General features: G+C 38.9%; 1 protein-coding gene across 1 annotated transcript in view; it reads left to right on the top strand.

Annotated features, from left to right (window-relative positions):
• Positions 1–24439, top strand: part of LOC121369261 (inosine-5'-monophosphate dehydrogenase 1-like) — a 49019-nt gene that overhangs the window by 4493 nt on the left and 20087 nt on the right. The window contains exons 2-3 of the mRNA XM_041494224.1: positions 17614–17712; positions 22637–22685. Coding sequence (XP_041350158.1) covers positions 17614–17712; positions 22637–22685 — 148 coding nt within the window. The remainder of the gene's footprint in view (positions 1–17613; positions 17713–22636; positions 22686–24439) is intronic.

The raw sequence follows: 24439 nt of genomic DNA, 5'->3' as shown, positions 1-24439 counted from the left end.
ACCCTCAGTGGATGATCTTGTACTGTTGGTGGTTACGGTACTCTAAAATACAGCCTATTAAATTCTTAAGTGTCTCATTTTCCTACAACTATTCCTAGCATGGATAGGAAACATACAGTAAGGTTATTCACATACCCGGTATATTTTAACAAAAATAAATGAAGGAAGGAAATGTTTTATTTAACGATGCACTCAACACATTTTTATTTCTGGCTATATGGCGTCAGACAGGAAGGGATCTTTTATATGCACCATCCCATAGACAGGATAGTACATACCACGGCCTTTGTTACACCAGTTGTGGAGCACTGGCTAGAACGAGAAATAGCCCAATGGGTCTGACAGGGATTGATCCCAGACTTACCTCACATCAAGCGAATGCTTAATCTACTGGGCTATATCCCGCCCCACTTTTACAAAAATAGAAAATGAAAATTACAAATAACAAATTGTAAATATACCCTGATCATTTAGATAATGGATTAATCCATCATATTCATATTTAATTTTCAGTGTCTGCATAAGAAGGCATTTATTTAGCTGAAATTAACATTACATATAAAATGGAAAATCTACCCTGATAAAATTGCAAAATCTACCCCAGTATATATAGTACATGTGCAGCTTTGGTGCAATCTAAAGAAAGAAAGAAATGTTTTATTTAATGACGCACTCAACACATTTTATTTATGGTTATATGGCGTCAGACATATGGTTAAGGACCACACAGATTTTGAGAGGAAACCTGCTGTCGCCACAACATGGGCTACTCTTCCGATTGGCAGCAAGGGATCTTTTATTTGCGCTTCCCACAGGCAGGATAGCACAAACCATGGCCTTTGTTGAACCAGTTATGATCACTGGTCGGTGCAAGTGGTTTACACCTCCCCATTGAGCATTACGGAGCACTCACTCAGGGTTTGGAGTCGGTATCTGGATTAAAAATCCCATGCCTCGACTGGGATCCGAACCCAGTACCTACCAGCCTGTAGACCGATGGCCTGCCACGATGCCACCGAGGCCGGTTCTGGTGCAATCTAAAGCCCTGACATTAGCCAAATATCATATACCACATTGTTAGGTCAGTTGTTCGGTCAATTTAACCTCACAGTACCTGTAGGTGGTAGATTATGAATTAACGCACGATTATATATTCATTTTTACATATACTGTATATATATTCATGTTTACATATCTGATACAGACGTTAACCCCCCCCCCCAAAAAAAAAAAAATATATAAAAAAATACACCCACCCAAACTATGCGATATATTATATTATTCACGTATTATTAATATTGTGTCACGTTTACAAACGATTAACTTTACAGCGTTGTTTGTAGTCCGATACATCTGTCATAAACTCACTGTTACTCAGATGCCGAGTTGACGGCAGGTGTATCGGACTACGTAGGTACGTCAAAACATCGGAAGTACAGATTAGAAGAAAAAAACACATTGAAAAACGCATTTGTATTACTTAATATTTTATTAAATGCTCGTTACAATAACACAGCTCTATATTTGACATAATTTACTAGGGAATTAGGCCTATTCGTTCATATTTATGTTTAGCCCGAGTACTCTGACTGTAAGAGAGCTAGACGGACATTTGGACATAAACACGCTCTCATTACAATGAGAGCGTGTTTATGTCCAAATGTCCGTCTAGCTCTCTTACAGTCAGAGTACTCGGGCTAATTTATGTTTATTTCCCGCGGAAACATATCAGACTAGTTTATGACATGGGCGTGGCTTACGAAAAAGGGCGTAGCTTAAAATCGCATTTCGCGAGATGTTACATCCTGGTGGCTACGATTAAGTATTTCCCTACATCGTAACCCACGGCCGCCACATACACCACTCCTTCTAAGGCGAAACCACACGATACGAGTGCCTTGTACGATAATAGCCGTTGCATATAGTAATAGCAATCGATAAGACTCTAAAGTTCTTTCGCCATAATCTGCTATTCTCGTTGTATTTCTGTACGAGACGCTCCTATCGTATGGCTTCGTCTTTAAGGCGACGCAACACAATGCGAGTTCTTCGTACAATAATAGCCAGTTGACAAGACAAAACATTTCGATTTCATGGCTTGCTATGCAATCGGTTATTCTCGTGGATATTGTCGTATGAGTCACTCGTATCACGTGGCATCGCCTGTATATGCAAATCTTCACGAACAGGACAGCACAAACCTCAGTCTCTGGTATTCCGTTGCATTGATTAGAACGTGACTCGCCAAACTTGTCCTTCACGGGGGATTGATCCTACGACTTGCCGCTTAGGTGAACATTGCCGCTTAGGTGAACATTGCCGCTTAGGTGAACATTAACCACTGAAACCATAGAAAAATGGCATACATTGGACAACATAATAAGTACAACTTACGTCAGATATATAATAATAGTAATGATGATACACACGCAAACCGATGATGATAACGTCATCATTATATTGGAGCATTGTCTAGTTCAGTCGGTAGAAAATTCGCCTGAAGTGCTTGGGTCGAACGATCGATTCCTGTCAGTAGACCCATTGTCTGCTTGTTTTCCCCCCGTCCCAACCGGTGTCCCTAAACTGGTATATCTACGACTGTCATGTCTGTGCGCAATCTTTCTCTTTTGACTTAATTCTACGAGACATTAAAAATGCAATAGCACTAACATTGTCCCCGCTCATTACCGACCCCGGTCGGGCTGCTAGTGCTCTCTTGCACTTACCAGCGCGGGCGGTCCCCTCTCCCACCTACCCCTACCCTTTCCCTGCGCTCATGACAGGCGTGAATGTGCAAGTAAACCCCTACGACCATGACCCGTGGGAAAGTGTATGTAAAAGATCCGAAAATGTAGCGGGATTTCTCTACGTGTCACAATTAATTTGGGAATCGGTTGGAATTCCATCATCGATCATCCTTTATAACGGGTTTGCACCAATCGATTATGGTTTCTACAATCGGGTAGAATTATGTGAACTTAGAAAAGGATTTGAATTATTAGGACTATGCTCATATTATCATATCCGCATAGATAGACCTTACATTTCGCTAATTTTACCTTCAATACCTATTCAGTATATGTTTTCTTGATCTAAAAAAAGAAGTTTGTTTTGTTTAACGACACTCTAGAGCACATTGACATATTAATCATCGGCTATTGTCAAGCATATGGTAATTCTGACTCGTAGTCAACAGAGGAAACCCGCTAAAAAAATTTAATGCAGCAAAGGATCTTTTATATTCACTATCCCACAGACAGGAAAGCACATACCACGGCCTTTGACCAGTTGTGGTTGGAACAAAAAACTCCAATCAGTTGAACGGATCCTGCGACGGAAGCATCTCAGACGAGCGCTCAACCGACTGAGGTAAATCCCGCCCCATTTATCATTTAACGATATTGATACTAAGTACAAGTCTGCAACAAGGGTAGTGGACGGATTAGATCTCAAGGTAGGCTCATCCAATACTGATCAAAATAACCAAATTGTGTTTGTATACAAGGCCGAGTCTCAAAGGCGCCTTTGAAAAAAGGTCTTGAATCATATAGGACAACCACTGCCCAGAACGATAAGCTTTTCTACTTAATCTGTCACGGAGGACTGCCAATATTGGGACAGTGGTCCTATTCTTCGTCTATAGAATTGCCACTCTATGGGACGACCTTTCCTACTTCGTATATAGGAGGACTGAAAATCCCTCCCCAAGACGATCATCTTTACTACTTCATCTATAGAAAGACTGCCAATCTCCGAGACTATGCTCTCTCCTACTTCCAGGCAGGTGTACTCAAGGCAAATGTTCTTTTTTAAAACTAATTTTGTTTCCGGGGGTGCATGACCCGAACCGCAGTATAGGGTTAGCGCCCGTCTTAATCTATAGGACTGCCACTGCCTGTCTTTCCTACCTCGTATTTGAGAGGACGGCCACTCGCATCTTGAGACTGGTTTGCATATGTCTAACGCCATATAACCGTAAATAAAATGTGTCGAGTGCGTCGTTAAATAAAACATTTCTTTCTGTTGTTCTTTCTTTCTTGAGACTGGTTTGATAAATCTCAACCTGTATGAGGTAGAGCTCAGTGGATTTTAAACAGTTGTGATTACACGAATTCATAATTCACTGTCAAAACTGTGATGATGTCAGATATTCGCGAAAGGCGATCATGATCATATTCTGTCCCACAAGTAGCACCCATCAAAAGCACTGTCTTGTCCGTAGTTGTGATTTAAATGATGATCCCATTAAAAATCCCATGCCTCAACTGAGATCCGAACCCAGTACCTACCAGCCTGTAGACCGATTGCCTGCCACGACGCCACCGAGGCCGGTTTAATACAGTAGAAGACATTCGAGTTAGCTTACCATTTGATGGTTCCTACCTTGACACGTTGATATTTTGTTTTGTTTAACGACACTACTAGAGCACATTGATTTATTAATCATTGGCTATTGGTTGATAAACATTTAGTAATTTTGACATATAGTCTTAGAGAGGAAAACCGCTACATTTTTCCATTAGAAGCAAAATATTTTTTATGCACCATCTCACAGACAGGATAGAACATACCACGGCCTTTGATATACCAATCGTTTTGCACTGACTGGAACGAGAAATAGCCCAATGGGTCCACCGACGGGGATCGATCTCAAACTGACCGTGCCACAAGCGAGCGCCTTACCGCAGAGCTACGCCCCCCCCCCCCCCCCCCGAGACTTTTAAAATGGCGAAAACCAGACAACAAGTGTGATAACTGCATTGACCACTTGTGTCAACTGGACGCACAGGCCAACCAGTGCCCCACGAATGGTATATCAAAGGCAATGGTATGTACCATTCGGTATATGCAAAAGTGCATATAAAAACTACTGCATGCTAGTTAACAAATATTTGACATCTAGTAGCTTTTCTCTTTGGTGGTTGAATAGCTTGTTATTATCCGTGTGTTTTACAATATTATCCGCGTGCTTTACAATAAACCGCTACATAAAAATAGTTTTTATTCTTTATTTATTATTATGGCACATTTGTGACACATATTCCCAATAATATATGTATGTATGTATGTATGTATGTATGTATGTATGTATGTATGTATGTATGTATGTATATGTATGTATGTATATATATGTATATGTACATATACACACGTATATATATACTCTTCAAAAAAAGAAACGCAAAAGGGTACAAATGGGTTATAACTCCGATTTTATGTTTCCTACCGGTTCATGCTTTGTGAATATAAGGTCATTGCATGTCCCAAACACATTCCCACGGTTACATTCGATAAAACGCAGCTACTGTACAATAAAGTTCCAAAATGTAAATATTCGCAAAAACGCAGCCACGTGCAAACCATGTCACCACTGCACGTGCGTTGTCTGCACGTGCAACATGAACACCGACAGTATAAAAGTGCAGGGTGTTCGCTTGCCTGGCCTCTGTATCTGGCCGACAGTTGACAATCCAGGACATGCCACGTCTCAGTGAACCGCAGAGAAACAATGCCATCGGCCGACTAGACGCAGGCGAATCCAGAACGGCCGTTGCCAGGGCATTCCATGTGTCCCCAAGCACCATCTCCAGACTGTGGGACCGTTACCAGCAACATGGATCAACACGTGACCTCCCTAGATCCGGTCGACCACAGGTCACTACCCCCGGGCAGGACCGCTACATCCGGGTACGCCACCTTCGGGAACGATTGACTACTGCCACCTCCACAGCCGCAGCAATACCAGGTTTGCGCAGGATATCCGACCAGACCGTACGGAACCGCCTACGTGAGGTAGGAATTCGTGCCAGACGTCCAGTTCGAGGTGTCATCTTAACACCACAACACCGTCGACTCCGACTGCAGTGGTGCCATATTCATCGACAATGGCCTCAACTGCGATGGAGACAGGTGTGGTTCAGTGACGAGTCCCGATTTCTGCTCCGACGTCATGATGGAAGATGTCGCGTGTATAGGCGTCGTGGTGAACGTTATGCGGCAAACTGCGTGCAGGAAGTGGACAGATTCGGCGGGGGTAGTGTCATGGTGTGGGCAGCCATCTCACACACTGGCAGAACTGACCTGGTCCACGTGCAGGGCAACCTGAATGCACAGGGCTACATTGACCAGATCCTCCGGCCACACATCGTTCCAGTTATGGCCAACGCCAACGCAGTGTTCCAACATGACAACGCCAGGCCTCACACAGCACGTCTCACAACGGCTTTCCTACAGAACAACAACATTAATGTCCTTCCTTGGCCATCGATATCACCGGATTTGAACCCAATTGAGCATCTATGGGACGAGTTGGACCGACGCCTCTGACAGCGACAACCACAGCCCCAGACCCTGCCCGAGCTGGCAGCAGCCTTGCAGGCCGAGTGGGCCACCATCCCCCGGGACGTCATCCGTACTCTGGTTGCTTCAATGGGCAGGCGGTGCCAGGCAGTTGTCAACACACGCGGAGGCCACACCCGGTATTGACTCCAGATGACCTTGACCTTGGTGGTGTGTTCTATCACTTACTCACAATGGACTAGAGTGAATTGTGAACAATCCTGCAACATTTGGTAATTATCGGACTCACCATTCAATAATTAAATCAATTCTCCAAATGTTACGACAATGTGGTTTTGCGTTTCTTCTTTTGAAGAGTATATATATATATTTGTATATGTGCGTGCGTGCGTGCATGCATGCATCTATCTATGTATATATACGTACACACACCAACAAAACCATATATGGCGTCAGTAGAAAATGTAAAAATGACGATCCACGACAAAACCTTTACTTGTGCCATTCTCTATTTAAGTTGTTGGTTGTTTGTCAGTTACTTCGGTTTGACAACTACAAAATAAATAAAATAGATAGATAGTCATAGATACAGATATAGATAGACAAAATAATGTCTAAAGCTCGTGACCAGTGAAAATTATTTCGCTTGGGACATAATAACTCGTAACACGTTTATTAGCCTCTATATAATATTAAATTGACAAAATATAATTTCAAACGGCGTAATTTCCTTCTTTCTTTCGATAAACAAATACAGTTTTTTAAAGCATGTAATATATCCCTTTCCTGCTTTTCAAAATAGTAACTTATGTGGCGGCAATGGAGTTCTTCTTACGCTCTAGACCAAGTGTCGCAAATAGCTGTATAATTTGTGTAACATATTTTCTTAGACACCCGTTGGTGAGAACACCGTGCCCCTGCGCGTGCTGTAACCTCACCGTGCCCCTGCGCGTGCTGTAACCTCACCGTGCCCCTGCGCGTGCTGTAACCTCACCGTGCCCCTGCGCGTGCTGTAACCTCACCGTGCCCCTGCGCGTGCTGTAACCTCACCGTGCCCCTGCGCGTGCTGTAACCTCACCGTGCCCTTGCGCGTGCTGTAACCTCACCGTGGTGCAGGGGTGTAACATTCTCTTTGAGAATAGCAAATACAGCACAAATCCCCTTGTTTTGAATTGAAATTTTGAGTAAAAGTAAGTATTTATCTGTGATATTTGTATTTTTGCACAGTTCTTTACACTGTTTGTATTTAAATCTTGAATTTTTATATTAATGTTGATCATCACTTTATTTGTTTGCATTACCATAGTTTGACACCCAATGCCGATGTATTTTTCGTGCTGGGTGTCGTTAAACATTCATTCAAACAGAACATCGTGCGTTATTTATGATAACACGTACCTTGTTTACACACGTACGTGTGTTGAACAATTTCAAGACATACGACTGGCTGCTCCTAGGTGATGACCAGGTCATCAATGCCATATATCCAACGAAAATATACGATGGAAATCGATTACACTGTGGCGTATAGTTAACTTGACAATCCTGTGAATGTGACGCGTAAGTCGGCTATAAGTGCTAAGGGTTGTAAATATCTTTTAGTCGAAAAAGATGTTCAAATTTGCTTAAAACCTGGTTTTTGAGGATATGTAAGAAATAGAACAATGCATTCTTGTCCGTTAGATTCCATTTATCTCACAACTCGTTGTTTAAAAACGTATCATACTCGCTTTCGCTCGTTAGATACATTTTAAAACAACTCGTTGTGAGATGGATAGTATCTAACTGCCACCCATGTATTATTATCTATGTGTTGGACCGCAAACAACCGTAATTTATGTCGGATACTAACAGTAATGTTTTATCGAGACCTGTGTTTTGATACTAAGCCAGTTAGAAAACCCGAGTGTACTAAAAATACACAAAATAACATTTATAAAAAAACGATTCTGTAAAAAAAATAACCCCAGTTCCATCCATTATCCATGTTTACAATTTTGTTAAGAAAACACGACTTACACCACAGCGGGTTGATGGCATTAGAGGTACTATGGTATCAGGGGAAATGTAAGAAATGTGCTCTTTGACAGTTTATTAATAATTAATTATTGTTCGGATTTGGGTTTTCTCCACAAGAATGTAAATGTATGGTAGCACTACCAAAACAATGCATCAGTCTGGGGCCGTTCAGCAATTATGTAACACACGCGTAGTTCGATGGTTTCAGAAGCACTTTATGCCAAAAACGCCCACCGAATACTCTTGAAAGTGACGAGACTAAAATACACAACACATGCCACTACTGCGAAATGGCAATAGAAACGAATGTGTATTTTACACCTCAGCACACTTTCATCTATATACATGTATATTGTCGGTGTAACACTTGGTCTAGATGAAATGCGCAACACAAACCACATAGCACACCACGCAGGTCTATTTAACGGGAAACCACAACGGGTATACCGAGTGGGGGGGGGGGGGGGGGGGGGGGATCCTGCCAGGCGAAAGTCACGTCGGGCACCAAGGGGCGCGTTCTCGTTTTTTTTTTACCGACGTTACTAAATTAAAAAATTGTTTTTGTTTAATGACACCACTAGTGCACATTGATTTATTAATAATCGGCTATTGGATATCAAATATTTGGTTATTTTGACATATAGTCTTAGAGAGGAAACCCGCTACATTTTCCCATTAGTAGCAAGGGATCTTTTCCATGCACCATCCCACATAGTGGATAGCACATACCACGGCCTTTGATATGCCAGTCGTGGTGTACTAGCTCGGGTGAGAAATAGCTCAATGGGCCCACCGACGGGGATCGATACGTCGATAAATAAAGATAGTAATAGCCCTCTTAGCCTACCATGCCCGGCGCTCCCCCTCTCACAAACCCCTGGATCCACGCCTGATCGCCCTCCAGGTTAACGCTACCATTAGGCTACATTTCACCCACGTCCCCCACCGGGATGAGAATATACGGATAAATTTCGGAGAACCATTATTCGGTGTTTAACAGAAAATAGATGGAAACGGATTGAACTACTACGCTTTGGATGAATTTATTGATTATTTATAGCAAAATGTTTAAACATTTGAGAATTTTGATAAGCCGTATTGTGATTTCTTTATTTACGTTACCTGTGTAGAAATTAAGCTGACGTCTTAAAAATTAAAAACGTAAATATGTACCATGTACCCTAACACAAAAATATACAGCAAAATGTATAATAAAAATACGATAAGACGCATGTAAATACATTGTACCTACAAAATATTACCAACTGTTATGGTCAAGTCAAAACAAAAAAATTGTATTGATAAAAGTCATTAAGATGTGCATTTAAAAAAACCCAACCCAGAAATAAATATGAAAGGTCCATGGGAAAAACCTATGATGTCCAAACAGATAGTCAGTATTAGAAGGGTCCATGGGAAAAACCTATTATGTCCAAACAGATGGTCAATATTATAACGGTCGTGTACGTCAGGGTCACAATGACACACTAAATTAAAAACCTATAATTATGGTAGACCATTAAACGTAGTTGGCAAATGTTGCTTTTTTAGGCATAAATATTCCACAATTGCAGTTTTAAAAAATATCACCTCACTAAAAATGTGACATCACAGCTAGGTTATTCTCGGGGACCCTTCATATATATAATATAAACCGTTTGACGTTTATGACTGTTGGTTGATTGAAACATATATACTGAACAAAAAAAGAAACTTCCGATTTGTACATATAGTATTTGTTGTGTTAAAGAATTCATTGTGTAATGAAATTATATAGGTAGTATTAGCCTTAAGCTGTATTATTAGGATTCATTAATTTTATCAATTATTTTTGCACTGTTAATCGTCGACAACGTGAAAGTCAATTTGCACATGCACGACATGTCCCGTGTAGTATTCGGTCAATTTATTTTACTTCTCTTACTGACATTGTTGTCAAGTGAACGAAAACGCTTCAAAATTTGTAAAACAAATTAACGTTTTTTTTACATTGTAGCATTTTTAGTATGCCAAGAATACCCAATAATTTACGCGAACGGGCGATTGGTATGCTTGATGCTGGCATGTCGACAGAAGACGTTGCAAGGCATGTTGGGAGTTTTAGTCGAGCGATACGAAATCTTCGCGTAAGATTTCGAACGACAGGAAGCACCAACGACTTGCCACGTCGTTGACGTCCGCGTGTTACAACGCGTGGTCACGACCGCTATATCATGAACACGCATTTGCGCTATCGATTCCAAACTGCCACTGCTACTGCTGCTAACACACCTGGGCTTCATAATAACCGAATCAGTGGGCAAACTGTTCGTAATCGTCTGCGGGAGAACGGTTTACATGCACGACGTCCTTACGTCGGATGCGTTTTAACGCAACGTCATCGTCTAAATCGTTTTAATTGGGCACGTGTACACACTCGTTGGATACGGCGACGCTGGAATACCGTTCTTTTTTCAGATGAATCCAGATTTTACTTACAACGTGGTGATGGCAGGGTGCTCGTCTACCGTAGGAGAAATGAACGCTATGCTGACTGTTGTGTTCTTGAACGAGATGGTTTCGAGGGTGGGGGTTGTTTCATGGTCTGAGCAGCCATTGCCCATGGTTATCGTTTACCACTAGTCGTCATTGATGGCAATTTAAATGCTCAAAGTTACCGCGATGACATTCTCGCTCATCACGTCATTCCTCTGTTCCATAACAACGCCAACATCTCGATTTTTCAGCATGATAATGCCACCTCTCATACAGCTAGAGACACTGTAAATTTTCTTAGGACAAATAACATTGATTTCATTGATGACTGGCCCGCTAAAAGTCCTGAGCTCAACCCCATCGAGCATGTCTGGGATAGTCTGGACAGACGATTGAGGCGTCGTCCCAACCCACCCGCTAACGTCAACGAACTTCGTCAAGCGCTCATTCAGGAATGGAACAATATTCCACAGGCAGAAATCAACACTTTAGTCAATTCTATGCGCCTGCGATGCACTGCAGTGGTCAATTCAAGAGGTGGTCATACCCGTTATTAAGTGGGTGTTTTTCTCCCAGTTTCTGTTAACCTATGGCCATGATTTTTGCACCAAACGATGCATCATGGAACACTCTTTAAACGCATATATAACAATTATTCCCCCGGTTTGTTTTGATCAAGTTATGTTCAAGCAAAGTTAGCGGACGTTTCTTATTTTGTTCAGTATAGCATTACAAATAAATTAGTTTGGCACATGTTTTCCAACATACTAGGCTCTTTATAATATATATATATATATATATATATATATATATATATATATATATATATATATTATTATTATTATTATTATTATTATCAGCAACAATGATAAATTTTATCCTGCATTGTCAAGATATGATTACTAGATAAATTTCTATATTTTAGGTCACTGACCAAAAATATACCCTTTTGGGATGGAACTACGTTTACATTACTTATGACCAGACAATGTATTGTTCAAAGCTACTAATACTTTTATTTCCAGTTGATGATTTTTATTTTTAAAAACCGTTTTGGATACAAATTTTCTTTAAAAAATAAGAAATACATTTTGTTTTGGTGCATAGATATTGTAGGTATGAAGACATTCAACATTTGTGGACATACTACTCTGGAAAACGGTAAAGTTGTGAAATAAAATGATTCATTTTGTTAATATTTTTGGTATTATGTGTATTGCTGTTTAATAAAATAACCGGTTACTGTTTTAAAATATCGCGGCATTCGCCATTCTAATCTTCGCAGGATATAAAGTTTTCTTACAGTTTTCAGTTTTCCATTCCAATGACTGGTCTGAATCATGTGTATATGTATATGTAGACTTAATACGCTTAAGAAAAAGACATTTGAGTGTAAGTATAATTAGGAATAACTAGGCTAGGAATAGGCCCCACCCGTAAGTGTCGAGAAGTTAAAAGTTTGTTTTCATTTAACGACACCACTAGAGCAAACTGATTTATTAATCATCGGCTATTGGATGTGAAACATTTGGTAATTCTGACATGGTGTCTTAGTAAGAAATCCCGCTACGTTTTCCCATTAGCCTAGGCCAAACAGCAAGGTATATTTTATATGCACCATCCCACAGACTGGACAGCACATACCACGGCCTTTGTTATACCAGTCATAGTGCACCGATTGGAACGAGAATTAACCCAATGCTGTAGTGGTGGATCTTTATCATGGCTTGGTCCATGCAACCTGTTTTTGTAGGTCCCCTCCCTAAAATATGTCCTGGGTCCACCCGTGAAACTGCCCTATTGTCTTCCCGTCAGAATACAGGCCTGGCGTCTATAGACGTACGAGCATTGGGACCCCTGTGCTGGGAAAAACCTCAAATTCGAACAAAAACAATAGAGATATTCGAGCAAAATGAGGTGGTCTGAACCCTTTTCCACCAAATATCGAAGATCAGACAAAAGACAATAGAATCCGTTACACTACATGTACTTTATTAGACAAGAGTTGTAGTTTAGTTTTTTGATGTTAGCGTTTAATATTTTATGTACTTTATTTTTGCTGGTCAACCAGACCATGTTTTTATTATACATATATGAACATGGAAATAAAGTTATTGTATTGTATTGTATTGTATTTCCATCATTTACCCTCAATATTAGTTGTAATCCATGTGAAAATGCGTATTGATTCGTTTGCAATCGGATATATCTGTTTGGCAGTAATGCTAATATGAATAAATGTTCTTATCTACATTCGGGCATTTTCGTTTAATTCGGGCAAAAACCAGCCTGCTCCCCTTACTAAACTGGTAGCTAGTACACCTATGCTGCCATGGCAAGGGCAGTCCACTCACCCCCATCTCCTTCCAACATACACGTATGATGTATGCAATGTTGAATATAAGAGCTATGCTATCATATAAAATCAGCCTGCTCCCCTTACAAAACTGGTAACTCGTATGCCTATGCTGCCATCGAAAGATGTCGGCATCTGTGGCAGTTTTGTATGAATTCACCAATAAACCGGTTGGGCAAGGGCAGTCCACCCACCCCCATCTCCTTCCGGCATACATGTATGATGTATGTAATGTTGAAAACAAGAGCTATGCTATCATATAATGTTTCAGATATAAACATGCATGTATGTTTAAGGCTAACTTGCACTTATTTGTTATAAATCAGCAATAGATAATGTTACACATCGACGATATACCAGCGAATTCGTGCTATCTATTCAAGTCGTCAAATGATTTCATTATTAAGATGATGCGCCTGTAGAGGTTCACTCTTCCTATTAGAGACTGACAAGTGAGGCACGTAGGCCAAGCTAGCCGCCAATCGATAATATCCCAGAGTTCTTGGAGCGCTTCAAACCAATTATATTGATCAAAATGATGGAAACGAATATATTGCTGGAACACTAGATTTATTCCTATTATGTTTAGTTATTTGTTTAATCAGTTTGTTTGTTTACAATGGCGCTGGAAGATGCAACAGGAGACAGGGTTGGATGCAGTTACATAGTAAAGCCTATTAATTTGCCTTTCATTTGGGGTGGGGGCAATGCATATGTTTAGAATATTTAAAGAGATTTTTAAAAATGATCGATGAATACCATTGGTTGTTCAAAATTGCTGTTTCTTTTTCTTTTTTCTTTTCTTTTAAGTAAAACATTATAATAAATTAAAAACATTTTATTGCATGGAGACTAAAATGATCGGGTTTATAGCAACGTTGGCATCATGGATAATGAAAACAGAAGTAAAGCCCCGAGGCTATAATTATTTATTATTATAGGCTTTAGGTTATACAGGCAAGAAACAATTTTATTGAAAAGTGTGGATAGGGTATTGGATTTGCTCGTGTCCATACAAATTATTTTTAGCATACTATTTACAAATGTCTCTAATAGATTTGAACTGAACGAAGGATGAATATGTCTCCTTGTTTTGTGTTTTTTTTTAAATGATTCCCCCGTCTGTTATTTTCATGCATTGGCATTGGGCTATTTCTCGTTCCAGCCAATGCACCATGACTGATATACGAAGTATGTGATATCCTGTCTGTGGGATGGTACATATAAAAGATCGTTTTCTATTGATGAATTTTATTTTAGCAGGTTTCCATTCCAAGACTCTATGACTAATTCAAAATTACCAAATGTTTGACATTCAATAGCCGATGATTAATAAATCAGTTTGCTCTAGTGAAGAAGGAAGGAAGGAAATGTTTTATTTTACGACGCACTCAACACATTTTATTTACGATTATATGGCGTCGGACATATGGTTAAAGACCACATATTTTGAGAGAGGAATTCATAGAATAGAATAGAATAGACACCCCATCACGAAAAATACATCGGCTATTGGGTGTGAGAGAGGAAACCCGCTGTCGCCACTTTTTTATTAGCAGCAAGGGATCTTTTATATGCACCATCCCACAGACAGGGTAATACATACCACGGGTCTTTGTTACACCAGTTGTGGAGTAGTGGCTGGAACAAGAAATAGCCCAATGGGCCCACCGACGGGAATCGATCCTAGATCGATCGCGCATCAGGCGAGCGCTGTACCTTGCACAAGTGATGTTGTTAAACAAAACAAACTAAATTGTGGGGTTTTTTTTTTTTTAGATTCCACTCAGCCCCGTGTTCAGCGAAAGCTAGTGATTACGACCCTAACGTTCGCGAAATATTTGACTGGTACCCGATGTGGTACCATAATTTGGTTTAACGTGAAGCGAACGTTTTTGCTGTCGGTCTTGCTGAACCCAGCACAGGATTTAACCTATTTTAAAGATTGGAGAAACTCTTTAAATTTCGATTTATTTATTTATTTTTTTTTTTTTTTATTAATGTTTTAATTATTCTTTAATTGATATGCTGGGACGTACTTACCCTAAAATAACGGATATGGGGTAGCAGCGAAAGAAAGAAAGAAAGAAAAAGAAAGAAAAAAAAAAGAAAGAAAAAAACCCCAGAAAGATGAAAGAAAGAAAGAATAAAAAGAAAGAAAAGATAGTGAGGACACAAGGTCAAGTTATGATTGGTTGAAGTTCGACACGTAGAGGGCCGCTGTCCGTGTAGAGTAGTCCGTACCGGCCTCGGTGACGCAGTGGTTAAGCTATCGGACTACAGGCTGGTAGGTACAGGGTTCGCAGCTCGGTACCGGCTCCAACCCAGAGCGAGCTCTTACGGGCTCAATGGGTGTAAGGCCACTACACCCTCTTCTCTCTCGCTAATCACTAACAACTAATAACTAAGCCAGTTCTGGACAGATAGCCCAGATAGCTGAGGTGTGTACCCAAGACAGCGTGCTTGAACCTTAATTGAATATAAGTACGAAAATAAGTTGAAATGAAATGAAATGAGTAGTCCGTGACACACTAGTTTTTAAACACTACGACGTACTTTTTACTATTAGATCAGTTTAGGATAACTGAAGTCGGACATTTTTATTGTTTAGATTATTCATGCCTGTACATACTGGTGTTTGTAACACATCGAAATGCACTTTTCATAATTCTAAAAACGCACGTAACTTTGAGAAATAACGGTTATTAACTTATGGAAACGAGGTCTAGTCTATTTTTAGACGGTATTTCCTGAATTGAACGTTACAAACTCTCACCTGTCATGGACAGAACTCTGGCAAAGTCGGAGGTTGTGCCCACGACAGGCGTGCTTGAACAGTTCTCTGGTGGAAGCATGCCAAAAAGTACCCAAACTCGTTTCACTTTATTATAACTCCATACAGATGTGTTACAGGTTTGTAGATTAACCAAACTTAGTGTCCATTTTCACTAGGGTCTGCCACTTTAACACTTTGAAAAACTGACCCACTTAGAACACTTTTTCGAGTCAAAGGGCGGGACGTAGCCCAATGGTAAAGCGTTCGCTTGATGCGCGGTAGGTCTAGGATCGATATCTGTCGGTGGTCCATTGAGCTATTTCTCGTTCCAGCCAGTGCTCCACAACTGGTGTAACAAAGGCCGTGGTATGTGCTATCCTGTCTGTGGGATGATGCATATAAAAGATCCTTTGCTGTTAATCGGAAACAGTGGCGACAGCGGGTTGCCTCTCTCAATATCTGTGTGGTCCTTAACCATATGTCTGACGCCATATAACCGTAAATAAAATGTGTTGAGTGCGTCGTTAAATAACACATTTCCTTCCTTTATGGAGTCAACAGCTGGATAAAAAGAACACGTTAAATTGTATCTACGACCTTGACATGTTTCACTTACTTCATTGATTTGCTTCTTCTTGTTATTCATTGATCTGTGCTAAACACCAAATGTGTCTTAGGACGTGTCATTGTGGTTGTTGACATTTTATTTAACCATTTTACCGAGACCGTTTGACATAAAACATATACCATAAGCATACCGTGACGATCGAATACAAATCTCTTGAGAATTAGTATACTTACATTACAATGTTATACTACAACCTCTGCAATTGCCCATGGCAATTAGCTATGTCGTAGATATTGCCATGAACTTTTAAAAATTCGCCGCGATATTTTTGTTTTTTTTGGGTGTTTTTTTGTTGCTATGGAGTATATTAGTTGGATTTTTTTAGGGTTTGTTTTTGTTTTGTTTTTATGGCGCGGTTTTGACCAGTTTGTTAATATACTGGTTGTAAATCAATATATCCCTGTTTTAACAGACAAAAAAGTCGGAGCAAAAAAGCAAAGACAAAAACAAAGAAAATCTTGAACACTCCCTTGTTTCTCTCTCTCTCTCTCTCTCTCTCTCTCTCTCTCTCTCTCTCTCTCTCTCTCTCTCTCTCTCTCTCTCTCTCTCTCTCTCTCTCTCTCTCTCTCTCTCTCTCTCTCTCGTGTTTGTGTATGTATATTATGTATGTATATATGTAGCTTATATGTATATGTATTAACTAAAATTACATTAAAATACAATTTCCAGTTTGTATTGATACAAAGTTTTTCAGGTCATCTTAATTTGGCAGAAGCCCCAAAAAGATAACTGGATTTTACCTCCGAATAATATCACACGTACGAACAAATTATATAATTTGAGCTATATTCAAAGAAACACACATATATACCAACATTTTCTGGTATTATAAACAAGAAATATATATAATAATTACATAGCTGAATACATTCGAGTTAAATACCGGAGGATGCGTAATTTGCCGAGGAGTTCCGAATACTGTTCTTCCATTATGGGATGGGGAAGCGACATTGCACCTTTAATTCCTATTAACCAACAACCCCGGGACAGTCGAATATATAATTCAGTCGAGGTTCTTTTTGTCAATGTGTTAATTTAGTTTATTGTTAATATTTTCAGTATGGCCGATTACCTGATTACCGGGGGAACCGGGTATGTACCCGATGATGGCCAAACTGGGGCGCAGCTCTTTGGTAGTGGAGATGGAATGACTTATAAGTGAGTATTCCACCTGGGTGTGTGCGACCGCGTGGTTTCCTATTTACGAAAAAAACGTCATATCGAGCCGATCGGCGTAAACAAACGATTTCGACATAATTTTAGAAGTTTATCTTCATTGATACGGATTCTTTAAAGTTTTCCGTGAAGTGGTCTGGAAGAACTTACCTTTGGCACTGTCACTAACCCTAAGTATTTATTATAAGTATTTATAATGTTCTTTATACGTGATGGTGCCAAAGATAAGTCCTACCCTCATTCCAACCATTGATACACAACCAGTATACTATAATAAAACTCATGGTATGTGATGTCCTGGTTAAAAACTGTATAAAGCATTGGATGTTACTGTTAGTAATCCAAGTAACCTCTGTGGTAGGGTGGTTTTCGTTTTAAATCACACTCTATGCCTATGATAATGATTTAATTGATTAGTCTATGAACAATGGTGTTAAATTTCAGTGATCAAAAGAGATCATCAATACAAATTGTTTTATTTAATGATATCACTAGAGCACATTGATTAATTAATCACCAGCTATTGAATATCAAACCTTAGGTAATTCTGACTTGTAGTCGTCAGAGGAAACCCAATGCAAAATATCTTTTATATATGCACTTTCCCACAGACAGGAAAACACATAATAGGTGACATATCACGACCATTGACTAGTTGTGGTGCTTATACAAACTTGTCAAAATGTTCCCGGACCAAAACATACCATTACTTTAGTTAAAAAAGAAAGGAATAAAAATACAAATTATAAAATCAATTAAAAGGCGATATTTGCCAAATAGTGTTTACACAAAAATCATAGTGGCGTTTGTATATTTTTATCTTGAATCATGGAAGCAATGCGATAAATATGAAAGAATTAATTTTTTTGATCACAGCAAAAAACCCAGGAAAAATATCCGCCCGGCCCCCCTTCCCCTAACCCTAACCCTAACCCCAACCCTAACCCCAACCCTAACCCCAACCCTAGTCCTAACCCCAGCCATAACCCTAACCCTAACCCTAACCCTAACCCTAACCCTAACCCTAACCCTAACCCTAACCCTCAACCCTAACTAAAAATAATAATGGAGGGGACCGGGCGGATATTATACCAAAACCCAAACAGTTTGTATATATTTTACACTTGTAATGAATTTATGAAATAAATAATTTAAAAAAGGAATAAAAGTTACGAATTTTAACTCCCATATATATGTATAAAAAGTATGATTATTCAGTAATGTGTCCTGAAAATTAATAAAAGATGACACCGCTGAAGCGTTCTGACAGCTTGAGCTATCACATGTTTAGACAAATCAGTTAATAACGTTGTCGTTGATTGGATGACATTTGACCTCTACTGGCTGTAGAGATATTCTGCTGACTCTCACGTGTAACCAAAAAAAGGTGGACACCTTTTTATAATTTAAAAGTCCTTTATAAGTATTGGATACACTACATTGAACAGTCAACGATAAATACATTTATAGATTATTTCAGCATATTTTATGCTATTTCAAGCAGTTTGTATTGCACAAAAGTCTCTTGCCTCGGACTCGGACAGTCGACCCGACAGAGCTCGATACACGGGTGTTGACACAATGACAGGTGTTGATTGTAACCAGTAACTTTGGGTCCTTTGTTTTAATTAGAATGTAATACCTCAATAGCTTTCTCACTAAGAATGTTCTTATTGTTAACGTCTGTTTAATTTCATGACCAGCTCAACGGCTTTGACAAATGTCTAGCGTAGTCTAGTCTGAGGGAACATAGAATGTGTAGAGTTTTTCTTAAGAAAAGTATTAACATAACGTGCCCCATGCACTAGCCTAGTCACAATGGGCTGATACTACCGTAGGTCCATCCAACTTATGGCAGACTTTAAAATCACAGACATCTGAAACACCAGTCATATTGACCACTATTTATTTATTTATTATTATAAATCATGCACAAGATGCCGATGTCTGGGCAGGCCAGTCCAATTGATGGATAGGAATTTGTTCGTATTTAATAGAAACTGACAGGTGCTTCGGACCGACAAGAATGACAAAAGTGGGACTGGCTAACACACGTTTTAAAAAAACAATTTCTGTCTCAGAGATCGCGAATTGATCCCAGACCGGGGGTAAAGGGCTCTTCTCCACCCCTGGTGTGTTAGTGTTTCCGGTTTCCTAACCTACCATAATTTTATGTAGCTACCCTGAAATTTTTTGAAGCAAAAATAAATTAAATTAAAAACATATATTTTTTAAAGGTTTTTAAAACAAATCATAATCCCTGATTCGGAACACCTTGGCTGATCACAGTTTTTTCGGTTTGATTCTATTAAAGGCATATTGTCACAGACCACTGACCTATTTAATGGTCTAACAAAGTATTAACTGAACAAAAGTAATTTGATTTGTCCCTAAATGTACTTTATTCAACCATCTTCATAACCACCAAGGACCGGCCTCGGTGGCGTCGTGGTTAGGCCATCGGTCTACAGGCTGGTAGGTACTGGGTTCGGATCCCAGTCGAGGCATGGGATTTTTAATCCAGATACCGACTCCAAACCCTGAGTGAGTGCTCCGCAAGGCTCAATGGGTAGGTGTAAACCACTTGCACCGACCAGTGATCCATAACTGGTTCAACAAAGGCCATGGTTTGTGCTATCCTGCCTGTGGGAAGCGCAAATAAAAGATCCCTTGCTGCCAATCGGAAGAGTAGCCCATGTAGTGGCAACAGCGGGTTTCCTCTCAAAGTATGTGTGGTCCTTAAACCATATGTCTGATGCCATATAACCGTAAATAAAATGTGTTGAGTGCGTCGTTAAATAAAACACTTCTTTCTTTCTTTCATAACCACCATACTCCATTTATTAATGACATTTTGTAAAAATAATTGAATTATGGTAATGATCCATAATTCAAAAACTAAAATTGCCGAGAGGATTGACATGAATTTCACTCCATCATGGTTCAGTTAAGGTGATACAATAGCTAGATTTGGTTTCCAACAATAATATAATGTAATTTTTAATGATCCATTTTTAGAGAAATAAGGTCCTTAAATCCGTGGACAGTATGCCTTTAAAAAAAATTCCTACCTAGATACCCTTTTTTATTTTCACGGATGAAACCTGAAGCACATGTATATTTCTTTTCTTAGACCTAAGACTAGTGATCTAGTGGTGTCTTTAAACAATACAAACATTAACTTGGTTAAGACATCAATCTACCAGTAACTATTCCAAACATAGCCATAATAGATGAGTAATATAGACAGTATATAATCTGTTACATTCAGTTTTGTATTAATTATTAATATGATCAGACATTCACTAACAGCAGTTAATTCACCAAAAAGCTAATACATTAATAGCAATATGAAAATCGTACATCAATACTATTCTTCAGGTGTGTTTGACTAATTGAAACTTGAATTTAATTTTTAATCCATTTGAATTAATTTCAGTTAATTTAGAAATTAATGAAATTGCTAATATTTATTACTTATTTATTATTTATTGAGCTGGATATAATCTTTCAAGCTGGTAGATAACTCACATATGAGTACCAGTCCAGAGCTTTCCATCTCAGAATGAGCTATATTGGCTCGGTGGGAAGATGTAAGGCAGAGTCGCACTGTAAATTAGGTGACTTGAGATGGACACAGGGTGTATGTTCGTCTTCAGCTATCAGTCGCCTTCATGAAATATTTAAACCACTAATATTATAGCACTGAGTCGGGCAGAAAGCTCTGATGAAGTAATGTTTCAATTGGGAACCTCACTGTCAGAGTTATTTGGTCAAATAAAGAATCCTTTGCTGATTCGTGTCATAGTCGCTTCATTTATTGAATGAGCTGGCAATGAGTGAAATTTTGTTAATTGCTTATATACTAGTTATTGGCCATTAATGGTTATCAACATTTTCACAGGTGTACTTGGTGTACTCTGGGCAAATTGGCCAACTGCTCATTGTTTTACCAAATTCATTGTGAGATTTGTACTCTTGTTTTGCATCTTCCCTCCTAAAAAGGTACTTCAAAAATGAAGATTTTCCCTCAAAAATATATAAACCGAACTCTCTGTAAACCAGAATTCCCTCAAAAATTGATGTTTTTCTCAGTCTCTTTTTGAATATCAGTACAGAACATAACCTCTCTAAACCGGACACTTCATAAAACCAGACTCTATACCTAGGTCCCATGGGTGTCCAGTTTACAGGGGTTTAACTGTATATAATTTTTTATTTTTGAATTATTGTTTTTTAGCTTTAACAGTGTTCGACAAATATTTCAGAAAGTTGGTAGCCCTCACAGAATCTTTGGCTAATGCCCTATAAATGAAGTAATTGCGGTTGATAATTTCCACTAGCCCCAACCATAAGTTCACTAGCCGGGACCAAAAGCTAGTGGATTTGTCTAACCCTGGCTATAAGCTTTTAAAAGTACACTGCCTTGATTGCCCAGTCCACCACTATGCATACATGTAGTTTGTATGCTTGTGAAATATTGATAGATCATTTCAGTGTTTCTGTCAGAAAGACATTTTTGGGTATGGCACTATGGAATTGAATTCAACCACAGTCAACAGGCCTCCCTCAGAAAGAAAATAGTTAAGTTTAATGTTAGGGTTAAGAAAATCATACAATAATGATATGAGTAATTAATTTTGTCAAAAAGTTAACTTTAAAAAATAATATATGCCAAAAATTAGGGTATGGTGCCGTACCTGTTTTACCCTCTGGCAGAAACCCTTAATTTTAAATGGCCTCTTACTATGTATGTATATGGTCAAAACCACCATCCTGCTAAAGCAAAGTTTAATTCACCACACATGCCTGGTAAATTCAGTGACCGACGATCAAGTAATGAAATAGTATAGATTTACTAGTGTGCCTTGTTTTAACAAAATGTTTTTTTTGTTTTTGTTTTTAGTGATTTTCTCATTCTGCCAGGATTTATAGATTTTGCTGCAGATGATGTGGTGAGTTATTCAACTGTTTCAAACATAATTCAAACACATCATTATCATAATTTATTCAAGCTGTTTTGTGTTAAAATATATTCCTATACAGCTGTCACAGCAGCAGCACACCCCCACAGAGACACACACTCTTATCTTCCCCAGTGTCCCCCCCCCCCTCTCTCTCTCTCTCTCTCTCTCTCTCTCTCTCTCTCTCTCTCTCTCTCTCTCTCTCTCTCTCTCTCTCATTCTCATTCTCATTCTCATTCTCATTCTCATTCTCATTCTCAAATTCTCATTCTCAAATTCTCATTCTCTCTCCCCCTTTCATATCTATCGTATCTTTTTGTCTTTCTCTTTTATCTCTCATTCTCTCATCTTTTGAAATTACTGTGTTCATTATCAGTGTATTACCACTTATTATCAATAGGACTTTGATGCATGTACGTAAAGATACGTAAATGTGCTGATTGCGGTAATTGCAATATGTTGATTTTCTCATCATATTACAATGAGCTGCAGGTGAATTAGTTTCACGTTTGCTCATTTGCCCTTCTGTAAGTGGCGCCAGTTAACATGATCAATATTACATATAAGTAGATGGCATATTTGTCATCTCCTTAAGGTACAGAGCAATCTTTTTATTGATAAAACTTGTAAGCTTACGATTGTTTCGTTATCTGCAAGTGTATCGTGTAGAAGCCAGTCGCATATTGATTATTGTCCTGTGTTCTATTAGTGGGTCTCACATCGTTTGCACAGTTATCTAAATTGACTACTTTCATGTATCTCTTTAGTCGCAAGATTAAACATGTTGATGTCATAATCACATTGTCATGGCAACGCGTATAGCTTTTATATGATGATTAAATCCAATTTGGATTTTTGAATGGAAATGAGTAGTACATGAATTACACAAATTTACCTTGGGATAAACTGAGAATACAATTAAAAATAAAATAAACTGAAAGCTAAATGCAAGTGTGCCAACACATGTTAACAAGGCTGCATATATTGAAAGTATCTCAATACCGTACATATACTGGTATATGTAAATCAAACTTTCAACTGATCAGTGGTTGTTGGGGCGTGACTTACACGGATAGAAATAAGCAGAAATATTCACTAGTCCACTGGACAAATACATATAGGAATCTACTTGTCTGCCAATAATTTCTCTTGTCTGGATAAGTGATTTGTTTTATTCAAGTGAAAGGATGATGTTTTTGATGGCTCAAAATGAAACTGCATATTCACTTGTTCTCTGGCCAGCCAATAGGGTACATTTTGTTTGTCTAAGCAGATTTTCACTTGAGAGGACAAACAGACCAGTGCTTCTATTGAACACTGACTTTACTCATTGAACTTTCGTTAGAAGTGCAATACATCATAGGATTAATCTCCCTTTGATGGAAAGACCCATATGGTTTTTTCCCGTTTCAGCGAATGTCATGACTTGTGTATCAGATGCTATGGTATGTACAAATGTCTAGAAAATTGCATTACAAAATTGTTAGAAGTAGCCTCTATCAGTGTATGGTGATAACAGGTTTCCACTCTCATTCACAGGACCAAGTGTCGCAGTAATTGTTTAATATTTTATAACCATGAGTTTAAAACATGCGAGGGTGTTAACAAACAATTTTTTTTTTTCTTTGATCACATGTCCAACTGAGAGTGTTTGGTAGTGGTCTGTTGGCAGTACTAGCATGATACCACACTTCATTTGTCACCGAGTGTGCTTACGGAATTTATCAGCCATATCTTGAACCCTT

Source organism: Gigantopelta aegis, chromosome 3, assembly GCF_016097555.1.
Source record: "Gigantopelta aegis isolate Gae_Host chromosome 3, Gae_host_genome, whole genome shotgun sequence".
Classification (NCBI taxonomy): Eukaryota; Metazoa; Mollusca; class Gastropoda; order Neomphalida; family Peltospiridae; genus Gigantopelta; species Gigantopelta aegis.
The sequence above is the reverse complement of the archived record's forward strand: the minus strand, read 5'-3'. Positions and strand labels throughout refer to the sequence as shown.